Source organism: Cydia splendana, chromosome 4, assembly GCF_910591565.1.
Source record: "Cydia splendana chromosome 4, ilCydSple1.2, whole genome shotgun sequence".
Lineage (NCBI taxonomy): Eukaryota > Metazoa > Arthropoda > Insecta > Lepidoptera > Tortricidae > Cydia > Cydia splendana.
Window position 1 is genome coordinate 24982342 of NC_085963.1, and position 20934 is coordinate 25003275.

General features: G+C 39.1%; 3 protein-coding genes across 3 annotated transcripts in view; 2 read left to right on the plus strand and 1 right to left on the minus strand.

Moving 5' to 3' along the window:
- LOC134790219 (NBAS subunit of NRZ tethering complex-like) overlaps positions 1 to 9830 on the minus strand; it is a 55673-nt gene extending 45843 nt beyond the window's left edge. The window contains exons 1-14 of the mRNA XM_063761054.1: positions 9617 to 9830; positions 9403 to 9500; positions 9176 to 9309; positions 8557 to 8690; positions 8101 to 8195; positions 7608 to 7782; positions 5373 to 5528; positions 4809 to 5027; positions 3000 to 3104; positions 2240 to 2326; positions 1679 to 1876; positions 1439 to 1564; positions 1096 to 1219; positions 726 to 862 (exon numbers count right to left, since the gene is read on the minus strand). Of these exons, the coding sequence (XP_063617124.1) occupies positions 726 to 862; positions 1096 to 1219; positions 1439 to 1564; positions 1679 to 1876; positions 2240 to 2326; positions 3000 to 3104; positions 4809 to 5027; positions 5373 to 5528; positions 7608 to 7782; positions 8101 to 8195; positions 8557 to 8690; positions 9176 to 9309; positions 9403 to 9500; positions 9617 to 9688 (1860 nt within the window). The 5' untranslated portion in view covers positions 9689 to 9830. The remainder of the gene's footprint in view (positions 1 to 725; positions 863 to 1095; positions 1220 to 1438; positions 1565 to 1678; positions 1877 to 2239; positions 2327 to 2999; positions 3105 to 4808; positions 5028 to 5372; positions 5529 to 7607; positions 7783 to 8100; positions 8196 to 8556; positions 8691 to 9175; positions 9310 to 9402; positions 9501 to 9616) is intronic.
- A 389-nt stretch (positions 9831 to 10219) lies between these two features.
- LOC134790133 (unconventional prefoldin RPB5 interactor-like protein) lies at positions 10220 to 12433 on the plus strand. The gene is made up of 4 exons (XM_063760923.1): positions 10220 to 10372; positions 10445 to 10688; positions 11112 to 11751; positions 11899 to 12433. Exons 1-4 carry the CDS (start codon positions 10343 to 10345, stop codon positions 12386 to 12388), a joined length of 1404 nt encoding a protein of 467 aa, XP_063616993.1. The 5' UTR covers positions 10220 to 10342; the 3' UTR covers positions 12389 to 12433.
- Positions 12434 to 12987: 554 nt separating this feature from the next.
- Positions 12988 to 20790, plus strand: LOC134790190 (small ribosomal subunit protein mS29). The gene is made up of 8 exons (XM_063761020.1): positions 12988 to 13160; positions 13539 to 13752; positions 14130 to 14222; positions 16388 to 16533; positions 16852 to 17012; positions 17611 to 17752; positions 19953 to 20045; positions 20548 to 20790. Exons 1-8 carry the CDS (start codon positions 13083 to 13085, stop codon positions 20734 to 20736), a joined length of 1116 nt encoding a protein of 371 aa, XP_063617090.1. The 5' UTR covers positions 12988 to 13082; the 3' UTR covers positions 20737 to 20790.
- The last annotated feature ends 144 nt before the right edge of the window (positions 20791 to 20934 follow it).

Here is a 20934-nt window from a genome sequence, read left to right on the forward strand (position 1 = left end):
TTGAACATATCATTAGTTACCTCATAGAGCGAGACGCGCTGCCTATAGAACAGCATCACATGGCGGCAGCGGAGCAGTTCGCTGGTGTATGCGTTCAGGTCTGACAACTCTATCAGATCCGGGTCTTCGATCTTCTCCTCTTTATCCTTGTTTATAGTTACCTCATAGAGCGAGACGCGCTGCCTATTGAACAGCATCACATGGCGGCAGCGGAGCAGTTCGCTGGTGTATGCGTTCAGGTCTGACAACTCTATCAGATCCGGGTCTTCGATCTTCTCCTCTTTATCCTTGTTTATAGTTACCTCATAGAGCGAGACGCGCTGCCTATAGAACAGTATCACATGGCGGCAGCGGAGCAGTTCGCTGGTGTATGCGTTCAGGTCTGACAACTCTATCAGATCCGGGTCTTCGATCTTCTCCTCTTTATCCTTGTTTATAGTTACCTCATAGAGCGAGACGCGCTGCCTATTGAACAGCATCACATGGCGGCAGCGGAGCAGTTCGCTGCTGTATGCGTTCAGGTCTGACAACTCTATCAGATCCGGGTCTTCGATCTTCTCCTCTTTATCCTTGTTTATAGTTACCTCATAGAGCGAGACGCGCTGCCTATTGAACAGCATCACATGGCAGCAGCGGAGCAGTTCGCTGGTGTATGCGTTCAGGTCTGACAACTCTATCAGATCCGGGTCTTCGATCTTCTCCTCTTTATCCTTGTTTATAGTTACCTCATAGAGCGAGACGCGCTGCCTATAGAACAGCATCACATGGCGGCAGCGGAGCAGTTCGCTGGTGTATGCGTTCAGGTCTGACAACTCTATCAGATCCGGGTCTTCTATCTTCTCCTCTTTATCCTTGTTTATTTCTGAAAAGAAATTACGAATTCAGTACATCATTACTAATATTATAAATGCGAAAGTGTGTCTGTCTGTTACCTGTTCACGCTTAAACTGCTGAACTGATTTGGACAAAATTTATCCCCATGGTCTCGCTCGGAGAAGAAGTTGACATCAATAAAAGTTATGTATAAATAGCCTATGTATATGTAAGCGGGTTGAATGCTAATATGAGAGAGAGAAATAGTGCATACATCCTTACCATTAAGTATCTCCTTGTTGGTCAACTTGAGGCCGAAGTGTAGTAGCTCCTTGGCAGCCGGTAAGGTTTCGGGCAGCCGGTCCACGCATTGGTGCACAGCCCAGATCTTCTTTGACACTTTACTCTGTTTTATAAACATTTAAAATATAGTATTATAGATGATTTTTTTATTATACGTCGCCTATCGGGATAAGGGTGCATTTTTGTAGATAATACAATCAGATAACAAAAAACCTTCCTAACCTAACCTTCCTTCATGCTTTCGTTTAAGGTTTATATTTTGGGTGACAATTTCGTATATGATTTAGGCCATTCATAAGGTTAATAAGTGTTGTATATTTACCAGGTATTTCTGTATAGCATCTGTGGAAACGGTATTCTTGCGCCACTGCTGCTGGTAAACCAAGTCACTATCAAGTGCAAACTCCTCCGCCAAGGCCAGGGCTTCAGTGTAGTTGCCGCTCTCGATCTAGAAACCAATAATACCTACACTATTGCACATTTTATTACATATTTAAGAAGCAATTGCAATTTTTTTTATATCCTGATTTTCAGTCCACTATGAGGCAGGCACCTTTCCTACCTTTCTAGAAAACAGCTCTTGCGGTGTAGTGCTTCTAACTCCAAGTAGTCTATACACGCGCGCTACTACTGTGACCCTTCGAGGCCGAGGTTGGAAAGTCTCCATGTCCGTTATAGCGAACATGATGGATTTGAACAGCTCCCGAGTCAGATCTAACATTGTGTCTTCAGTATCCGGCTCGATTTGTACCATTTCCAGCTGAAATACAAATAAGAATGTTGATCAATCATAAATTTAGCATAAAAATGAGAGCTTTAAAATTTTAAAATAAAAAACGCCTACACTCATGTATTGATGTCACATTCAGCACAGCATCTTTCGTTTGCCTTGGGCATTCATCTTTGATTTATAAATTAATAATCCAATTTATAAAAAAAGAGAGCTTTTACTTTATAAGTCGATTGATCGAAAATAGGCCAAAAAATTAACGTGTCACCTATGATCTGTTCGTGTCACGCTTTTCATTATTTTTGCACCCCGGTTTTGTTTTGCTTTCATATTAATATGACCAAACGACTCACGATACTTCACGCGTGAGGGATATTTAATCTAGGTACTCACACTGTCGTCGCTACGAGCTCTCTTGGACGGCAGCACGTTGGATTCGCATTCCAGCACCATGAACGTTCCGGCGTGCGCCATTGTCACCTGCATAAGTGCAACAATTACAATCCCAAATTCATACAAAATTTTGAAGGGGGAGGTTGGTTCGTAATTCGTGGGAATATGTTTATGCGTGTTTCACGATTTCTAAAAGTTGGCCAAATGGAATTGGAACAATCTGTTTTGTCTGGAAGGGATACACAGTTGGTTTTTGGTTGGTTGGTGGGTTGATTCGCCGTTGTCATTAGATGGAGATGAAATTTATTATTTTTTTACAGTCACGCTTATATTAGTGTTTAAGGTAATTTTGTACAGTTAAGTGTAGAAATATGGATGTACACATCATACTCAAAAATATGTCCCATAGCTCTTATGTCAGCGAATTATGAACTCATCATCATCATCATTTCAGCCTATATACGTCCCACTGCTGGGCACAGGCCTCCTCTCATGCGCGAGAGGGCTTGGGCTATAGTCCCCACGCTAGCCCAATGCGGATTGGGGACTTCACATACACCTTTGAATTTCTTCGCAGATGTATGCAGGTTTCCTCACGATGTTTTCCTTCACCGAAAAGCAACTTTGGAATTATGAACTATGGGACACATTTTTGACTAAGTAATATGCACCCATATTTTTACTAGTGTACTAGGAAACCTGTAGGAAAGCGACCATGCGCAATGGACGGGACATTGTATCGTGAAATAGGTTTCCTTACCCTCGGGGCCCCTTGGAAGAACTCGGGCTTCTTGCCGAGGATGTTGACCATGTCCTCTATGTTGCACACGGACACCGCTCCGCTGAACCGAGACAGAATCACTTCCTTCAAACAAACACGACGGTTATTACTATAAATTAGTTTAATTATTGATGTGAAAACTTCTTTAGCGGCGCTGGGCACTTTTTGAGGTGGGGAAAAAATGATAAACTCGAGACAGCGTAACGCGATCACGTGACCGTAAGGTTTAGATGGCCACTCATTTAGATGGCATTTAAATCAATAAAGAAAAACTCAATGACATTACATGTAAAAGGTTCTAATCTTGTACGGGTTGAAATACGAGGATCTCACAGTTACATTCTAACTTTATATCACTCAAATATAATTCAATAAAGCTATACATCTTGATGAAATCGCTAACTGGTGAATAAAACTCAAAATATCATGACCAAATATATTTAGATGCGAGGTCTGCAAGTAATACAGTAATTTTATACATTTCGCGTTTGCGTTAAGACCGGTAGTTCTGTTTTTTTGCAGACGTGTTTATGATGTTGGCCCAATGAATAACACAAGTTTGTGACTTCGAGCGCCGAACGCAACTTTGTCAAATATCGAAAAACCTGCGAAATTTTCGGTTTTCTTTTAGATTTGGGCGATTATAACCCTAAAGGACTAGTTTTTAATAGTGCCTTCTCAGGACGTTTTTAAAGTGGACTAAATTTGCTACAATACGAGACTAGAATTGTCTCTGTACATCTAGTAGTTTCTGAAATAAAACCTTTCAAAATTTATAATTTTTTGAAATTGTATTCGTAGGCTAAGTAGTTTGTTTGACCTTAGAAACAATTGTGCCAAGCGGCATCGCCTGAGACAAAAGTGCATACTCACTGCACTTACTTAGCCTACGAATACAAGTTCGAAATAAATTATATACTTTGAAAGGCTTTATCTCGGAAACTATTAAATGTACAGAGACAATTCTACTCTCGTACTGTAGCCAATCTAGTCCACTTTAAAAACGCCCTGAGAAGGCACTATCAAAAACAAGTCCTTTAGGGTTATAATCGCCCAAATCTAAAAGAAAACAGAAATTTTCGCAGGTTTTTCGAAATTTGACAAAGTTGCGTTCGGCGCTCGAAGTCACAAACTTATATTATTCATTGGGCCAACATCATAAATAAGTCTGCAAAAAATCAGAACTACCGGATTTCACGCAAAAGAGCCAGGTTACAAAATTCGACAAAGTTACTGGATTAAAGGTAACTTTACAATTTCTATTCGAATTTTAAACAATTAACGCTACAAATTTGAATTTCTAATTTTAAAAAAGCTCACTGACCAGCAATTTCGGAACTAAAGGTTTTCAATAGAAGGGAGGATGGGACAATTATACATAGTGCTACAGACATTTTGGACTAGTCATTGAGTTTTCACTTCTGTCGGCACTCCCGGAGTGCAACCCGTTGTTTTTTTTTACTGCAGCCATAATGTCTGTGTAGTAATGTCTATACGAATGTGTTTTCAACAATTAGCCAAAATTGTGTGAGGTGAGCATATGGATGAAACTGAGCAACTTTTATTATGAGACCAGCCTCGAAATCACGAAAAAAATTTAAACATCGACATCTGATCAGCCAAAATGTAGGTATGATGGTATGAAATAAAATAGCCAATTTTTTTCTCATAACTTAGTGATTTTGTATGTGTATCTCAATTTTACCGGGTAAAATAGCGTGCTCTTGGGTTGGAGGCCAAGACTGATTATGGGTCATAGCGCCAAACAAGTTAGTTAGTCTATCTCACCTCGTCGCTCCACCAGCTGACGTCGCCCGCATGGTGCGATAAGGCATCACTCTCTTGCTTCACGAGCGGGTTCTGGAGGTCACACTGGGGCTGCGCAGCCAGCGGGTAGCGGTGCAGCAGCTTGAGGAGCGGGAGACGCCACACTGTGATGTCGCCGTTGCAGTGCAGGCAGACCAGCTTGGAGTTGTCCGGGGATACCACCATTTGGACTATGAAGGCCTGAAAGAAAATATACACTTAGCAGATTTCCTTCACTGCCAGTGACCTACTAGGCGGGTTCTCCGTTCGTAGGCACTTTTCAGCTACACGCGTAGGGCGTAGCTGGCGGTGACGCGCTAGCAGTTAATGTAACGTAAAATTTAGCGCTAAAACAGAGGAGTTGGCGTTTTTACTCATTCACTCATACCCTCGAACGTAAAAAAATGATGATCAGATTATCACGCACTGAGCGGTTTTAAAGAAATGACGAAATAAACGCTGCGGCTTTGGAGTCCCTGCCTAGATTTTCTCAAGAGACTACAAGTATTGGATTCGGATATCTTTGTGACACATCACAAGACTTACCAAATTTTTAGCAAACACGAATGGTACATAGAACTGGAAGCCCTGGTTGGCTAGCTGTGTCTCCAGCTGGTCAGATACCACAGAAAGCTTGTACCAGGGCGCCTCGTTCAGTATGCGCCAGGCGGTGATGCCAGCGCTCAGCGGTGAGGAGGGGTCCTGTGAGGTTAATAGTACATTATTGTCGAGGCTCGGAAGTAGCTACTTGCAGGCTGAGGATTCGTTTTAAACGGACGACCTTGGGAGTCCGTTTAATTGAATCCGAAGCCAGCAAGTAGCCTTCCAGCCGAGTCATATATAGTGCTTTTCTCAAAAATGGTGGAAGAAATATAAATATCATAGAAATATTTTACAAAAGCAACGTTGTTACGTATATATTTTCACAGAAGAAAGCCCTTGCCGCCTTTTTATTTTTTTAATAAAAAAATAGAAGTGTATTTTTCTGCCGAAAATACGCCAACCTATTTGAGACAACTAAATAGTCGCGGCACTAATCATCTGTTTGGCTGTTCAAAGGGCCTGTGCCTTCAATTGATATGGCCATTTCAACTTTTAAAAAGTTTGGAACTCGACAAATAATGGAATTTGTATGCGACATTGTAGCCTGCGCGCACCACGATTTTAGTTTTTGCGACACGATTTTAGAATCGCGCTGTAATATATCGCAGAAAATTCACTGCGCGCACTGCGATGAAAAAGTCGCGGTTTGTTCATTCTCAACATGGATTTCGTACCAGCCGTTTGTCATGAAACGTTGTCTTTAATATGTGATCGCTGTATGAATTTGAGTATTTATACCACAAAGGTGATCTCCTTCTATTTCCATAATTAAATGGTCAACATCTAGCGTCTTCAGCAGCAGGTTCCGACATGTTGACGCTTGGAGAGCGATATGCCGACTGAGGTCCGGGTGCGATTTTATTATCGCAGTGCGCGTGGGGCCATACAACTCCGTATGCCGCAATTCACTTTGCGACAATCGCGTCGCGACCAGTCGCGGAAAAATGTGACAAATCACAATTTTAAAATCGCTGCGATTTTTTTGTCGCATATGCGCGCACTGCCATAATAAACACATACGTTACATTTCTGCGACTAAATTATCGCGCGACAAAAAGTCGTGGTGCGCGCTTGGCCTTGCAGTCCCAAAATCGAGACTGCAATGTTTTTAACTTTTTAATTTTTGACTGACCATAAACTAAGCGCTTCGCGACCTATTTTTTAGACGGCAAAGTCGAATTTGCCGTCCATTTTTGAGAAAAAGTATATGAATATAAATTACTGAAAAAAAAAATCATTGGGAATATATTTCTGGGTCGGTAACAACCAATGGTTCTAGCCAGAATCATGCTTAATTATTAGGCCAGCAATTTATGGTTAGCTTAAATTTTTAGTCTACAATTGAAATTGCTTTTCGGTGAAGGAAAACATCGTGAGGAAACCGCGCGCGGACTAATCCCGATAAGGCATAGTTTGCCCTCTGGGTTGGAAGGTCAGATGGCAGTCGCTTTCGTAAAGACTAGTGCTTACGTCAAATCATGGGATTAGTTACCAAGCGGACGCCAGGCTCCCATGAGCCGTGGCAAAATGGCGGGATAACGCGAGGAACATGATGAATTGAAATGCAGGGGTGAAACAGGGGCCTAAGCAGCACCTACCTTGACTGCAGCCCTCGGCAGACCGGCGACCAGCAGGGTAGCGTGGGTGGCGCAGTGGACAATAATGCCGGCGCCTCTAGGGAAACTTTACCAAAAGCAGGGGCCTATGCACCTACCTTAACTGCAGCCCTCGGCAGACCGGCGACCAGCAGGGTAGCGTGGGTGGCGCAGTGGACAATAATGCCGGCGCCTCTAGGGAAACTTTACCAAAAGCAGGAGCCTATGCACCTACCTTAACTGCAGCCCTCGGCAGACCGGCGACCAGCAGGGTAGCGTGGGTGGCGCAGTGGACAATAATGCCGGCGCCTCTAGGGAAACTTTACCAAAAGCAAGGGCCTATGCACCTACCTTAACTGCAGCCCTCGGCAGACCGGCGACCAGCAGGGTAGCGTGGGTGGAGCAGTGGACAATAATGCCGGCGCCTCTAGGGAAACTTTACCAAAAGCAGGGGCCTATGCACCTACCTTAACTGCAGCCCTCGGCAGACCGGCGACCAGCAGGGTAGCGTGGGTGGCGCAGTGGACAATAATGCCGGCGCCTCTAGGGAAACTTTACCAAAAGCAGGGGCCTATGCACCTACCTTGACTGCAGCCCTCGGCAGACCGGCGACCAGGAGCGTGGCGTGCGTGGAGCAGTGGACAACAGTGCCGGCGCCTCCGGGGAAGCTGAACGAGTGGTGCAGCTCGCAGCCCTCCACAGAGATCAAGAAACCGCGGATGCGACCGTCGTATGTCACCACCAGGACCTCCCAGTTCCTGTGAATAGACGAATTAATTAACATTGTTACAGACGAAATTATTACATGGAAAATAATATAACATTGCTTTATTTGGTCTAAAGACTAATCTGCTCCGTTAGGGCCCTATCAACGCGGCTGGTCGACACCACAAGGACCCTACGGCTCGCGCGCCTCTCACAACGTATCTCCATGGCGACAGTTTATATCATACATCATATCGCTTTTTCGTTAACTACGATACTGTTTAAGAGCCTTTTGGGCCTCTTAGCATATGGTGTGTGATTAGTAGATTACAGTACTGACCCAAAAAAGAAAAGTATAATGTTTGGCTCACCATTTGTTATCCTTCACCCTGAGTGGCATGAAAATGATGTCGGCCACCGCATGGGTGTTGTCAGTGCACTCTAGCCCTCCTGGTCTTGTACAATCCTAAAAATATCCAAATTATTACTAAGTATTCGAAATATGACCTTAAGTACAACAGGTTAGCACTGATGGACTAGCACAGTATTATTTCACAGATTAGTAAAGTAATATTTTGTTTTAAAATATATAGATTTCCATAAAATAACACCCAATTCTATTAACTAATTTAACTATCACCCATTCAGATTGGGAATAAATCCTTTTGTATGACTGTTCTCCTCTACAGGTTGCATTTTTCGACCAATTTTTGTGAATTTCAATAGTAATAGGTATACTTATCGGTTAATTCATTTTGGAAATTTTTCAAAATGTTAGAGACGTGGGGCCTCGTGCGTGAGGTCTAAATAAATGCATTCTTACTTACTGCTGGTATGTTGAAGAGGTTGGATGCAGTCAGATCAAAGAAGCTGACCACACCGTTCCCATAAGCCATGGCCAGGAATGAGCAGTCTGGACTCCACACCAACTTGCGCCATTGGGGATATGCATCTCGAGACACTGTAAAAAAAGTAAGCTTTATTACTTTGCATGTAAGTTCTCTCTTAATTTTTATGTATCATCATTGGCCTTCGAGTCTATTACAGACAGTGAACGGAAATTACAGACTATAAAAGCACTGCGACATCAGGTAGGGTGACAATTTCGTGGCTGTGTATTGACTTACACACCCATGAAATTTATGTATAGCCCATATCAAATAGGTAGGGATAGCCACTTAGCCACAGTGGCCAAATATATTGCAACACATTCTTAATCTTTTTGTTGTCTCATCTTCAAAACTAACATAGGTTATTGCACCATTGCACCATTGATATGCACTCCATATGGTGCACCATTGCACCATAGAGTGCATAATCACAGATGATACTGATCACACTATTTTAAATTTAATATATTTTATCTCCAGATGATTTTTACCAGTAAAAATCTCATTTGGTTCTCATTTTACTCCTCTATCTAATATTGGGTAATCTATATCTCACCTGTAGTCCGCGCTGCTATGGTGGCATACTCGGAACGCTTTGTCCTGATCTCCAGAATATTATCAGTCAGGACTGCAATCACCTTGCCTTCGTCCCCAAGCGCTATGTGCCACTTCTGCTGTCTTTCCTTGCATCTGAAATTTGATGAAAATTCATTATTTGAGTCTACTTGAAACTAGTTGTAATAAAAGCGTTTCCGTATTAAATCAATATAATAAGAAACTTACGCTGCTATGCTGTCAATAAGGCTCTTTTTAGGTCCGATAAACTTCAACCATCGCCAGAGAGCTGATATATTTTCCGGAAGAATATTATCCGGTTTTTGCTGTTGAACATAAATGTAATCACCTTTTACAAAAATATAATATACATGAAACATTCAGCAACGCTATCATATGAGACTTAGCTAATATTTAGAGAAAATTAAATGAGAAAACTTACGATGTATTCGGGTTCTGGTTTCCATTCAGAAAACACGTATAATTCGTGTAAAATGGAATTGTTTTCCTCCATTGTGAAACTATTTGATTACTAATAAACTGTTCAAATGGATAACGATGATTTGTATACCATAGTACACTGAAATATTTAACAAACTTGAAATTAAAATTCCAGTGTTGACGAAATTGAACGTATGTTTTTGACAGTGACAGAAAAGTATTGACGTTGTGATTATCCTGGAGGGCTTGTTCAGAAACCGTAAAGTCACTGATGTGCTTCTTTTTTTTGTCTAAGGGTGGTATTCCACCTATCCAATTTCTTTGTCCAATGTGTCTAGCGTCTCACATTTTGCTTAGTGAGAGAGTGAGACGCACAGACATTGGACCAAGATATTGGACAGATGGAATACCACATTTCTTAAATCTTAATCACATTTGATGAACAAATATTCAAATTATAAGCAAACATACAATTCATACCTGAATAAATAGAAAATGAAATATTTTTATTTGCAATCCTCCCCTTCTTTGTATTCTTTTACCCTTTTAGGAACTATACCCTCTCTAAATGTCATGATTGTCAAACGTTGTTTCCTCCGTTTCCTCCATTTATTTGTAGGTTATTTATGTTAAACAAAAACAGAATACCGTAAATTCTTGTTGTTAATTTTATATTGTGTATACTCTGACTGTTATTATCCGTGTTCTAAACTGTAATTGATAAACCATGAACATTTTATCAGATATATACTATAAGGTAAAAAACTTTCTTAAACTTTTACGCAGTTTAGAAAACATTACTTTGCTGATTGTTTACGTTATGTTTCAGAGCTTAGCTAAAAATGAGGAAAACCTGCGTTTCTGGGAGAATTATCTGCATACTTTGAGGACGCTAGACTTTAATGTGTATGCCGATAAGTTAAAAGTCCCGGCGTTAGTTCCAGTGGGTAGCAAGGTATTCTTTAGAGGTGTTTTGAAACATACCAATGAAGTTACTGTTGCTCTGGGCGCTGACTATTTTGTTAAGTGCTCGCTGTCACAGGCAGAAGTGCTTCGGCAGCATAGAATTAAAGGTAGGTAGTACTTGGCAAGAAAGACCTGTATACTTGTTTTGACTTCATCAAATTCTTGTTGTTGTTTGTCCTATGGCACCCTAACCTAATTATTACCACTTTTAAATTACACACCGGCTTAAACATTGACCACCCTTCCTATCTTTGGCCACCATGTTTTATAGCGATTGTAAATGGCCAATATGAGCAGGGTGGCTTATCTTAATCTTGAGGCATTCCTAATCAATACATGACCCTTTACCTTTTTTTCACAGTATTTCTGATATATTAGCTATTACTATTGTTAAACTTGCTGCAGGGAGAAATCAACATCATACTCAAATAAAAATAAACCTATTACTACTACTGCCAATATTTTATAATTGCAAACAAAAATGAATATAAGTATTTAGAAATAAATTAATAAAAGTACATATTTTTCAGATGCAGAATCAAAAGTAGAAGCACTGCAAAAGGAAAGAGAATATATTCAAAACCAGCTGCAATTTGGTGCAAAGAATGTATTAAAAGATCAAGGACAAGAAATAATAGAAGAATTTACAGAAGAGGAAGATTTAAAATGGAGAGAGAAACACCGGGAGAACATGAGACAGTATAAGCAGAGAAGCAAGACTGAGGAACCTAAGGAAGAGGTTGATGAGGAGGAACTGTGGAACAGACTTGAGGAACTAGAGTTACAAGAGGAGTTGGAAGAAGAAATGGCAAAAATGGATATAAATAGAGAAAAAAATGTTAACAAATTGAAAAGAGGACATGATAATCAAATAGAAACAGATAAAAATGAAGAGGATGTGCCAAAACAAGTTATTAGTGATATAAAGGAAAAGCTTAGAACAAGAAATATAGAATCTAAAAATAATAAAATCTTAAAAGAAAAGGATGCTCATAAAGATGATGATAAAATGGAACTATTACAACAAGTGATTGATAGACAAAATGAATTGAAAGAGAAACTGACTGATTTGAAGAATAAAGAAACTGCTCCTAGTCAAACTGAAAAGGATATTTTATCAAGATTGGATGAAATGGAACAATTAGAGGAGTTGGAAGATGAAATGGATAGGTACTATAGTTTCTAGTGATGATTAAATCTGATAGAAACCTTATGAATTATGATATATAGCATAAATAGAGATTTAAATGTTTTCAAAAATGTTCCAAAATATGAGATGCCATTTGTAATTTTTAATCATTAACATTTGCTTTACAGATTAGATAACATTCTCCAAAATGAAGATGTTGAAGAAGCTGATGAGGAATCTGAAGAAGAACATTCATTGAAACAGCCGGCAGTGAAAATAAAAAGAAGTGTGTCTTTTGCTGACGAAGATGACAGTGAAACATTGGAATTAACATTTACACATTCAGAAACAGAGCCAGATACCACACCTTATGATAAGGAGAAAGGAATTACAAAGCCTAGTGATATTTATGAAGTTTTTGCTAGCACATTTACTGAAACCACATCTATTTTGAAGAAATCGAAGTATGAAAGAGACTTGTCTCCATGTGGACCTAAAAATGAGAAGAGGACAAAAGTAGTTGACTTTCAGGAGGCAGAGGATAATCGGAAGATGAACAAGACCATTGTTGTTAATGATGTGGTTGAAAAAGTGGATGAGAATGATAACAAATATGAGAGTGGGGACAAGAGGCCTATGAGCTTATTTAAGAAACGGAGACAGCAAAATCTCAAATAATGTAAAATTTGTAAATACAATGAAATTAAATAGGTTTTTAGCATATTCTGTGTTTTATTACATACGGATATAATACCTCTCCATATCTTTTGGTGGAGTACTCTTATACTTTCACAAAACATTTACTCAAAAAAGAGGGTACATTGATTGTAATAGTGCTGCTCAGCGATTTCTAAATTTTAAAGTATGCTAGCGATGAAGAAACGACTATGCTTTATCGTCATTATAAAATCGAGAATATTTGGGCGAACATTTTAAAAACTGGTGAGTTTATTCGTGATTTTCCAACACCATCCAAAAAACATGTTATTTATTATTATTATTATTATATAATTATAGGCGAGCAGCTATTTAGCTGATGAGCCTATGTCACACAGTGTCCAGTACTATATAGTTCAAAGTTTGTAAAGTCATATCACATCACTAAGTAACATCGTCTATCTTATTGTTTAAAAGCCACTTGTCCAATCTGTTTTTAAACACATTGACCGAAGGAGCAGTCACAACACTATCCGGTAAACGGTTCCAAGCCACCACGACACGGTGCATATTTCCGAACGAATCGCAATATACTCATTTCCAGACGAACAACAGCTGTCAGTTCAATCAGCCTTTTTGTAGGTTATGTTGTTAAAATAAAAAGCATTATTTAATTAAAAAATAACACAATTCCGACCCCGCATACATTTTCACAATGCTTTCGCGCAACTGGAGACATCTCTGCCGGCGTTACTCACAGGCTGTAAACTTTAGGACCTCCGAAGCTTCACCAGTAAGTCATTTTAGAATCCATGAAAGTTACAACAAAACAAAACAAAAAATTGACTACAAGAGTATCTATTCTGGTACTTACTTTAAGCTTAAGGTTTACCCTCTTCGTGGCATCACCGAATGGGCCCTACGGAAGACCAGCGCTGGCTTTATAGCTAGCATTATACCGAGTTGGGTCCATTTCGTGATGCACACTTATTGTTCTCTTCTTTTCTTGCTGTTGTTGTCTGTACATGTTCGTACATGTTTTGTGATCGTCACGAATAAAAATCTTTTATCTTATCTCTTTTTGCCACTCCCAATACTACATTTGTCTCCAAAACCATTCCTAAACCGTTTTACAAAAGCCAAGAGGCTACCTATAATCGAAACTTTTCAGTCCCAACACAATGACAACCAAATCGGCATGTTCTACACCCTCAAGCCCGAAGTAGTGAAGCAGCTGTTCGGACAGGGAGGGTTCCCCAAGAGCTTCCAGAAGCAGAACAAGACTTTCACAGAGGCTAGTATTATGGTGCGGTGGCCGGCGCTTGATGTTATGGAGTGCATTAAGGCTACGGATTTTGACAAGCCGGTTATTAGATATGTTCTTTGTATCCTTTGAAAATAACTATTTTTGAAATAATGCTTTTTATTCATACTAGTGGCTGGTAAGTAAGTGAATGTTTAATATTTTACAGTATTTAGGTACGGTAAAGCTAGGAAAGGAAAGGCTAAGAAGTTTTGTTATATTTTCTAGTATTGTAGAATTGGAATAAAGATAAAAAAATATCATAATACTTTGAAAGTAGGTAAATAATATATTATTAGCCCTCTTAATTGCATAGAAAAATCTAATATATACTTCATTATAGAATTTATCATTGAAATTTAATCTTCTGTATTGATGTTTGTTTATTTATATTACCTCTTACATTGGAGTAGTCTAATTCAAAATGTTGACCAATATGTTTCCGAGCAATACAATCAGATGGAGAAAAAGGTTCTGGCAAGTCCCTCACGATGGCACACCTGCTGCACTATGCTCACACTGAAGGCTACCTCATTGTGCATGTGCCCTGGGGTAAGTTTATAATTACTAACTTTCTTATTTACATTAAATATAACTTTACATTTAAGCTAAAAAAACATTATCTAGATCTGTCTTTTTAGGGTCCCAAAGGGTTAAACGGGACCCTATTACTAAGACTCTGCTGTCCGTCCGTCCGTCCGTCCGTCCGCCCGTCAGTCCGTCCGTCTGTCACCAGGCTGTATCTCACAAACCGTGATAGCTACACAGTTGAAATTTTCACAGATGATGTATTTCTGTTGCCACTATAACAACAAATACTATAAACAGAATAAAATAAAGATTTAAGTGGGGCTCCCATACAACAAACGTGATTTTTGACCGAAGTTAAGCAACGTCGGGCGGGGTCAGTACTTGGATGGGTGACCGTTTTTTTTTTGCAGTTTTTGCATTATGGTACGGAACCCTTCGTGCGCGAGTCCGACTCGCACTTGCCCGGTTTTTTTAAATGTTTTGCATTTCACCTATTGTTGTTTTTACAAGATAGGACTTATGACTTATTCTGATTATACTTCATTTACTTCATCATATTAGACATGTTGCCACAATGTTGTTTGTGGGCATGGGTTCATCCCACTTCTGATGACGGAGGTACGGGCGACGGCAGTGGGCATAGTACCTCAATGTATTACTTCACAGCTAAATTAGTATGTGATGCTAACTGATTTGTTGTAAAATAAAAGATCACATCCTTTCAAAACAACACATCCTTTCTTTATTTCACAAAAGTAAGCTTCTAATGAAACAAGAAATCAAAATAACACTTGGAATAAAACACTTAGCTAAATGGATAAAGAACGTTGAATTCTAAGCTTTCAGAATAATCCTTCAGGTATAAGCCTTTAGGAACGTGGCGAGTTAGGCACGAGGTTGGCTTACGAGTACGTCCGATCTCTAGCGCGGTCCGATCAAGAAGAAACACCAGCGGCGGAGCCTTGCTGCTCCAGTGCTCCCGCCTCAACGTCAAGTTGGTCAACCTGCTTGACCAGTCTACCAACATAACGACAAAAATGCCAACTCGTGCCTACGTTCACCCAAGAGAAACCTCTTGACGTTCCAAAGCCTTCTACCTGTCATCTTAGTTCAACAACACGCCAATAGATGGCGTTACTCTCTACGTTATGAATTTCGTTACAACTTCCAAACAGCAAACATTGCTAGTAGCCAAACATTGCTAATCAATTGTATACAGGCGTCTAAAACTATGAACTGTCACGCTGCAATACGTCCTTCTGGAGTCACGCCCCGACAAGCATAATCTTGCTTGTTTATAATCACCAGAGGTTTCTATTTCCTTTATAACCACATACATTGAGTGTCAGCGCGAGCTACCTACGCGCTACGAGCGTAGCCTATAACACGAGAAAACCGTATGTAGCGAAAAGCACCGCCTACAAACAGATAACCCGCCTAGCCGGTCACTGGTAGTGAATGTGTTAATTAACGCTCTGGTTTACATCCAAAATTTCAACATATTTGTATGTGACTGTTTGTTTCCTAAATAAACTAGTGGCCTGTAGACCTCGCGAGCGGAGCTTGAAATTACATGGTGCTATGAGCTTTAAATATAGTAAATAAAAAAAAACAATACGAAATTTAAGTGTAAAAAAATAAAAAAAGTTATATCCCAGCATACAAATACTGGGGATCGAACCCATACTCTCTGTGCAAACAAAAAAAGCGAACGTTTACAAACTGAGCCAAATAGTTCTTAGATAAGCTGACGAAATTTAGCTACTCATTCTCAAGTTAAAATTAGTTAAAATTAAATATCTCAATACCTCCGAGACCAGCGAAATAAATTTTCTGAATTTTTGGCCATTTAATCTATAAACATATCTCAAAAAGAAAAAACTCTTATGATATCGATACTACTATTTGTTTAAACGCGAGGTATCACGACTCCGCCATTTTTAAAATTTCCAAAAACTGGATTGACATAAAAGTTTTATTGAATCATAGAATTCGGTTACAAAATTTCACGAGAATCGGTTAAGAATTGCGACCTGTAGAGGAGAACATCCGGACATACGAAAGCAAAACGCCCGAGTCAAAACGTAGACCTTCGCTTCGCTTCGGTCAATAAAAAAAAACGTCAAAGTTAATAAATACGCCACAGACAAGGAAAATTCCTTTAAGTTTATTCTGCAATACTTCAGTATCGGAATGGCTCCGCCGCATCCCTCGCCACAAGGAGATGGCGAACTCCACCACTCGGGAAGGCTTCGTCGACCTGCCCCTGGATGCAGCCGCGTGGCTCCTGCACTTCAAGAGCCAGAACCAGGCTCTGCTCAAGAACCCAGATGTAAGATAAACAAAAATAAAATAGGTATTGTAAGACTGCATGGTCGGTCGTCCTCATTAGAGGAATTGTGTTTTCTAATAAACCAATTAATACCTGTATAAATCAGAAATCAGTATATTACTATTGTTGTCCTACTGATTCCCCAACTTTTGGTCTTTGTCATCATGTGTGGTGTGCCTATGTGCCTACCATTTTCACGTAGAAACTCAGGAGCTTGAAATTTGATTTACCGTCCGCATTATCACTAAAAACTAAATATTGTAACCTCATGTAAACTAATTTACTATTTCCTTGATATTAATATCTCCTTTTTTACAGTTGGTCCTCTCAAAAGAATACGTGTGGAGCAAACGCGAGAAGACCGAAGCAGGAGCGCCACTATCGCAACTAGTCGAACATGGCATAACCAGAGTCAAATACGCTTGTGACGTCATCGATGCGCTGGTTCAACAAATTAAACTGCTGTCTAGCAGTAAGCGGTGAGAATTGAACTTTTTGTACAATGTGTATTTTGTCTCACATTTTGCTTATAAGAGAGTGAGACACAATGACATTGGACCAATATATTGGACAGATGGAATACCACCTTGGCTTGAAACACACTAAACGTCAGAACAGAATATAGAGATAACGACTTTAGTCTTATAAATCTTATAATATATATAACGTTTGCACACTTCTTATTTACTATTAAGTTACATAAGTTAATAATCACTACTGTTACTTAATAATCAGTGATACACAAATATAACCAAATTACACTATCGGTTGACATAAGAAATGTCTAAAAACAGTGTCTATATTCTAAGTTGACCAAACGCTTGCGCGATCTATCTCGATTCCGGCGCCACCTAGTAGATAATTAGATAACTAATAAATTATGAATGAAAAATGAAAGCTGTAGACAAAATTGTTCAGGTCATTCTCCTATAGTTTGGCAAGCCATTTAATATACCTTAGTTAAGCTTACGAAGCAACGTTTCAGCCACTCGACCCTTGAAACATTTCTAACGTATTCTTGTACCCTTTTAATTATGTGTCCCTGCTAATTTAAATTGTTTTATAAATAAATTACAGTTGCAAAACATTCGTTGCCGTGGACGGTTTCAACGGGTTCTTCTACCCGCTGACGCGCCTGCGGACCCCCAGCAAGCGAGAGGTCAAGCCCGATGAGGTCACGCTCACTACCTCCTTCTTAGACCTCACCACCAACGACTGGGTATGTTCACTTGCTAATTTACTTACTTTTTTAATTTCTAGGTAGCCCAAGTCGAACCAAAACTGCTGGAATCGTCAATCTATGCGTCCAAAGTTAAAACGGCCGTTTTTGTTTTGAGGTCATAGATCTACGAATCCAGCAACATAAAAACTAGTTTGATGTATTCAAAAGGTATTTTAATTAAATACACAATACAGTACGTAGCGGCCCCCTTTTTTTAATAAGTACCTGTCGTTAAATTTAAATAATCACGATTATTTAGCAGTGGCGCTAGTGTGCACATTTATGGGCTCTTAAATAAATCGTAATCGGTACATATCGACGCCTGAAAGCAAACACGTAGTAACCCACAAAAACCAAATTGTTCACAAGAGACGAAAAACTTTTCCGAGTTTTGAAAAAAAATCATAACTATCTTGTTTATGAACATAACTTACTCAAAATTGGATGCAATAATCAAAATTTTTTGGACTTCAATTTCATTTAAATAAATTTAACCGCAAGTTGTTACAAGGTCAGATTTTGTGGGTTACTACGTTTTGATATTTTTTACACAGTGCGCAAACTCGTAGTAAACGCCTGTACAAAATGTATGGGATAGCATATCCTTATTTTTTTTATGGACAGCAATCACGCAGTAACCCACCTGAATGTGACAAAAGATATCCGTAATAAAGTCTTAAACGTTGTGGTTTAGAAATTTTGGGTGAACAAAATGTTGTAACAATATTTGATTTCTTTTTGTTAGCAATTTATAATGCATTAAATGTATTGCCAAAAATTTTACCACACCCTTAAAAATGACTTTAATGGAATCTTAAAGTAAATTGCACGACATTTCAAATGTATACTTATAAAATGTGAAGATGTTTCCGGGATTCATAAACGAAAATAAAACATTTGTTATGATGATTTGAACTACTAAAATCAATATGAGCATTCTTAAACCCAAACAAAACATAACCTTTGTTTCATATTCAAGAACGTAATTAAATATTATAATGTTATTGTAAAATCAACTAAAAAATAAGAAGTCAACTTTGGAAAAGACATAACGTAATGGGAGATCATAATCTAACCGAAGTATAACAACGTCGTTTGATTAAAAAAAGTGATTTCTACATTCTCTTATAAAATAAAAGTCGACTTTAGACAAAACAAACTTTCACCAGATACCATAAGACCAAATTTTGTTTAAGTACCATAAAACCATAAAATCGATACACACACCGTAAATATAGCAATTTTACATGCTTACAATTGAAAAAAAAGTTGCTTTTCTTAAATAAAAACAATCACTTTATCCAAAATCCCCCTAATATTTTACTTAATTACAAACACATCGACTCACTTTCACCCCCCGAAGCGCACTGAGCGACGGCGCAAACGTTCGAGTAATGGCCGCGACAGCCGCGTTAAAACGAAATAAGGCACAGGAGTTTAAACCTTACGCCCTACAACAGTGAAGTAATTATTAAGTGGTAGTTTTACTTGATCCTTGTAAATGTAGTTAAAGACATGTCTCTCAAATTTTAATAGTATGTGAATTTGTGTTAAACCACTACTCTACTAAACATTATTTCCCGCCAAATAGCGTAACTTCAAGATATTCACATTCATGAGCGGCAAACACGTAGTAACCTACATTTGCGTCAGAACAACGGAGGTTGTAAATGACAAAACTAGAAAATGTATGGAATTCAAAGTGCTGTAAATAGAACGATTTAAATTATTGAGTTTTTTTGCTATTTACTGCGTGTTTGCTGAGTAAATTTCAAGAAAAACGAGAAAATTTGTGTTCCTGTTTTCCCCATTTTTCATCGTATTGGCACGTGGATTAGACCTATCGATGCAGAAAAATTTGGAGATTCCAAAAATGCAATAAAAAAATTTTGACCTTGTGTGGGTTACTACGTGTTTGCTTTCGGGCGTCGATATTATACTAGAGCAGTGTTTTTTAAAGACATGGTGTACGGAGGTCTAAAAACTCGCAAAATCTTTGTAAAACAGAAAAAAAACAACAGGTCACAAATTAATAGCGGACGGTAGGGGCCTAGGGGGTCATGAAGATACATGAAAAACACTGCACCAGTTTTATGCACATATATAATTTTAGTCATAGGTAAATTAGAGGGAGTGTAGTCGTGTAATGACATTTCCTGCCAGTAAGCCCTTTATACTCATGGTTCGTCTTCCTCAGAGCAATGGCGTAGTTGTGGTGACAGCGGACCAGTTGGCGGTGCCCGATGATCACCAGGAGTCATATCTACCTAAATACTTGCTCTACAAAAAGGTTTGTATTTCAGTAAAGGTTATACATATAGTTCAAATATGCTTTAAGATCCTTTACATATTGCGCCTTATTGAAGACATAGTGCCAATGCAGTAGTGATACAGTAATTTAAATAAAATAAAAAAAACCGGACAAGTGCGAGTCTGAGTCGCCCACCGAGGGTTCTGTACTTTTTAGTATTTGTTGTTATAGCGGCAACAGAAATACATCATCTGTGAAAATTTCAACTGCCTAGGCTGCCTGCCTATCACGGTTCATGAGATACAGCCTGCTGACAGACGGACGGACGGACGGACAGCGGAGTCTTAGTAATAGGGTCCCGTTTTTAGTTTTTACCCTTTGGGTACGGTTTTTAAATGAGTTAAAAAACCATTCTTATAAGAAATGCGATTGTTTTTTACCATAACAATAAAAAAACTCATGATTATACCTGAGTATACCTAAATTAATGATTCTGATTGAATTCATTTTCAGAAGTATCTCAAGTATCCTATAATTCCAGGGCTTCGAGCACTTAGACCCCTTCATCCCAGTGGAAGTGGGCAGGTACTCAGAGAAGGAGTTCCTCTCCTGCGCCAGCTACTACCGCGACCGGCTCTGGCTGCGCGGCCCCGAGGAGGTGGAGACAGAGCTGAAGTTTGTCAGCGCAAGCAACCCTTATAGGTTTATGGAGCTGTGTGCACCGTTATAAAGTTCTAGTTTAGGATAATATAGTATGTAGATATTTATTACTGTTGTTTTATTTATTGTAATATTTGTAATACTAGCTAGTGTTCCTGTTTTCGTTTGGGTATGGTTGTTAATATCCCAACCTTGTTTTCTAAAAGTAAGCAAGTATGGACTCTATACTACTGTATGACATTAAAATAGATATTGCCCATCTGAAAAT

What these genes read in the sequence shown, in the direction of transcription:
- LOC134790190 (XM_063761020.1), top strand. Translation starts at nt 13,083, where the DNA reads ATGCTTTCGCGCAACTGGAGACATCTCTGCCGGCGTTACTCACAGGCT. An exon ending in GGTTATTAGATATGTTCTTT is followed by an intron (nt 13,753 to 14,129) that starts GTATCCTTTGAA and finishes CAATACAATCAG; the next exon opens with ATGGAGAAAAAGGTTCTGGC. An exon ending in ACCTCACCACCAACGACTGG is followed by an intron (nt 17,753 to 19,952) that starts GTATGTTCACTT and finishes CGTCTTCCTCAG; the next exon opens with AGCAATGGCGTAGTTGTGGT.
- LOC134790133 (XM_063760923.1), top strand. Translation starts at nt 10,343, where the DNA reads ATGAACATTTTATCAGATATATACTATAAG. An exon ending in TATCAGATATATACTATAAG is followed by an intron (nt 10,373 to 10,444) that starts GTAAAAAACTTT and finishes GTTATGTTTCAG; the next exon opens with AGCTTAGCTAAAAATGAGGA. An exon ending in TTGGAAGATGAAATGGATAG is followed by an intron (nt 11,752 to 11,898) that starts GTACTATAGTTT and finishes TTTGCTTTACAG; the next exon opens with ATTAGATAACATTCTCCAAA.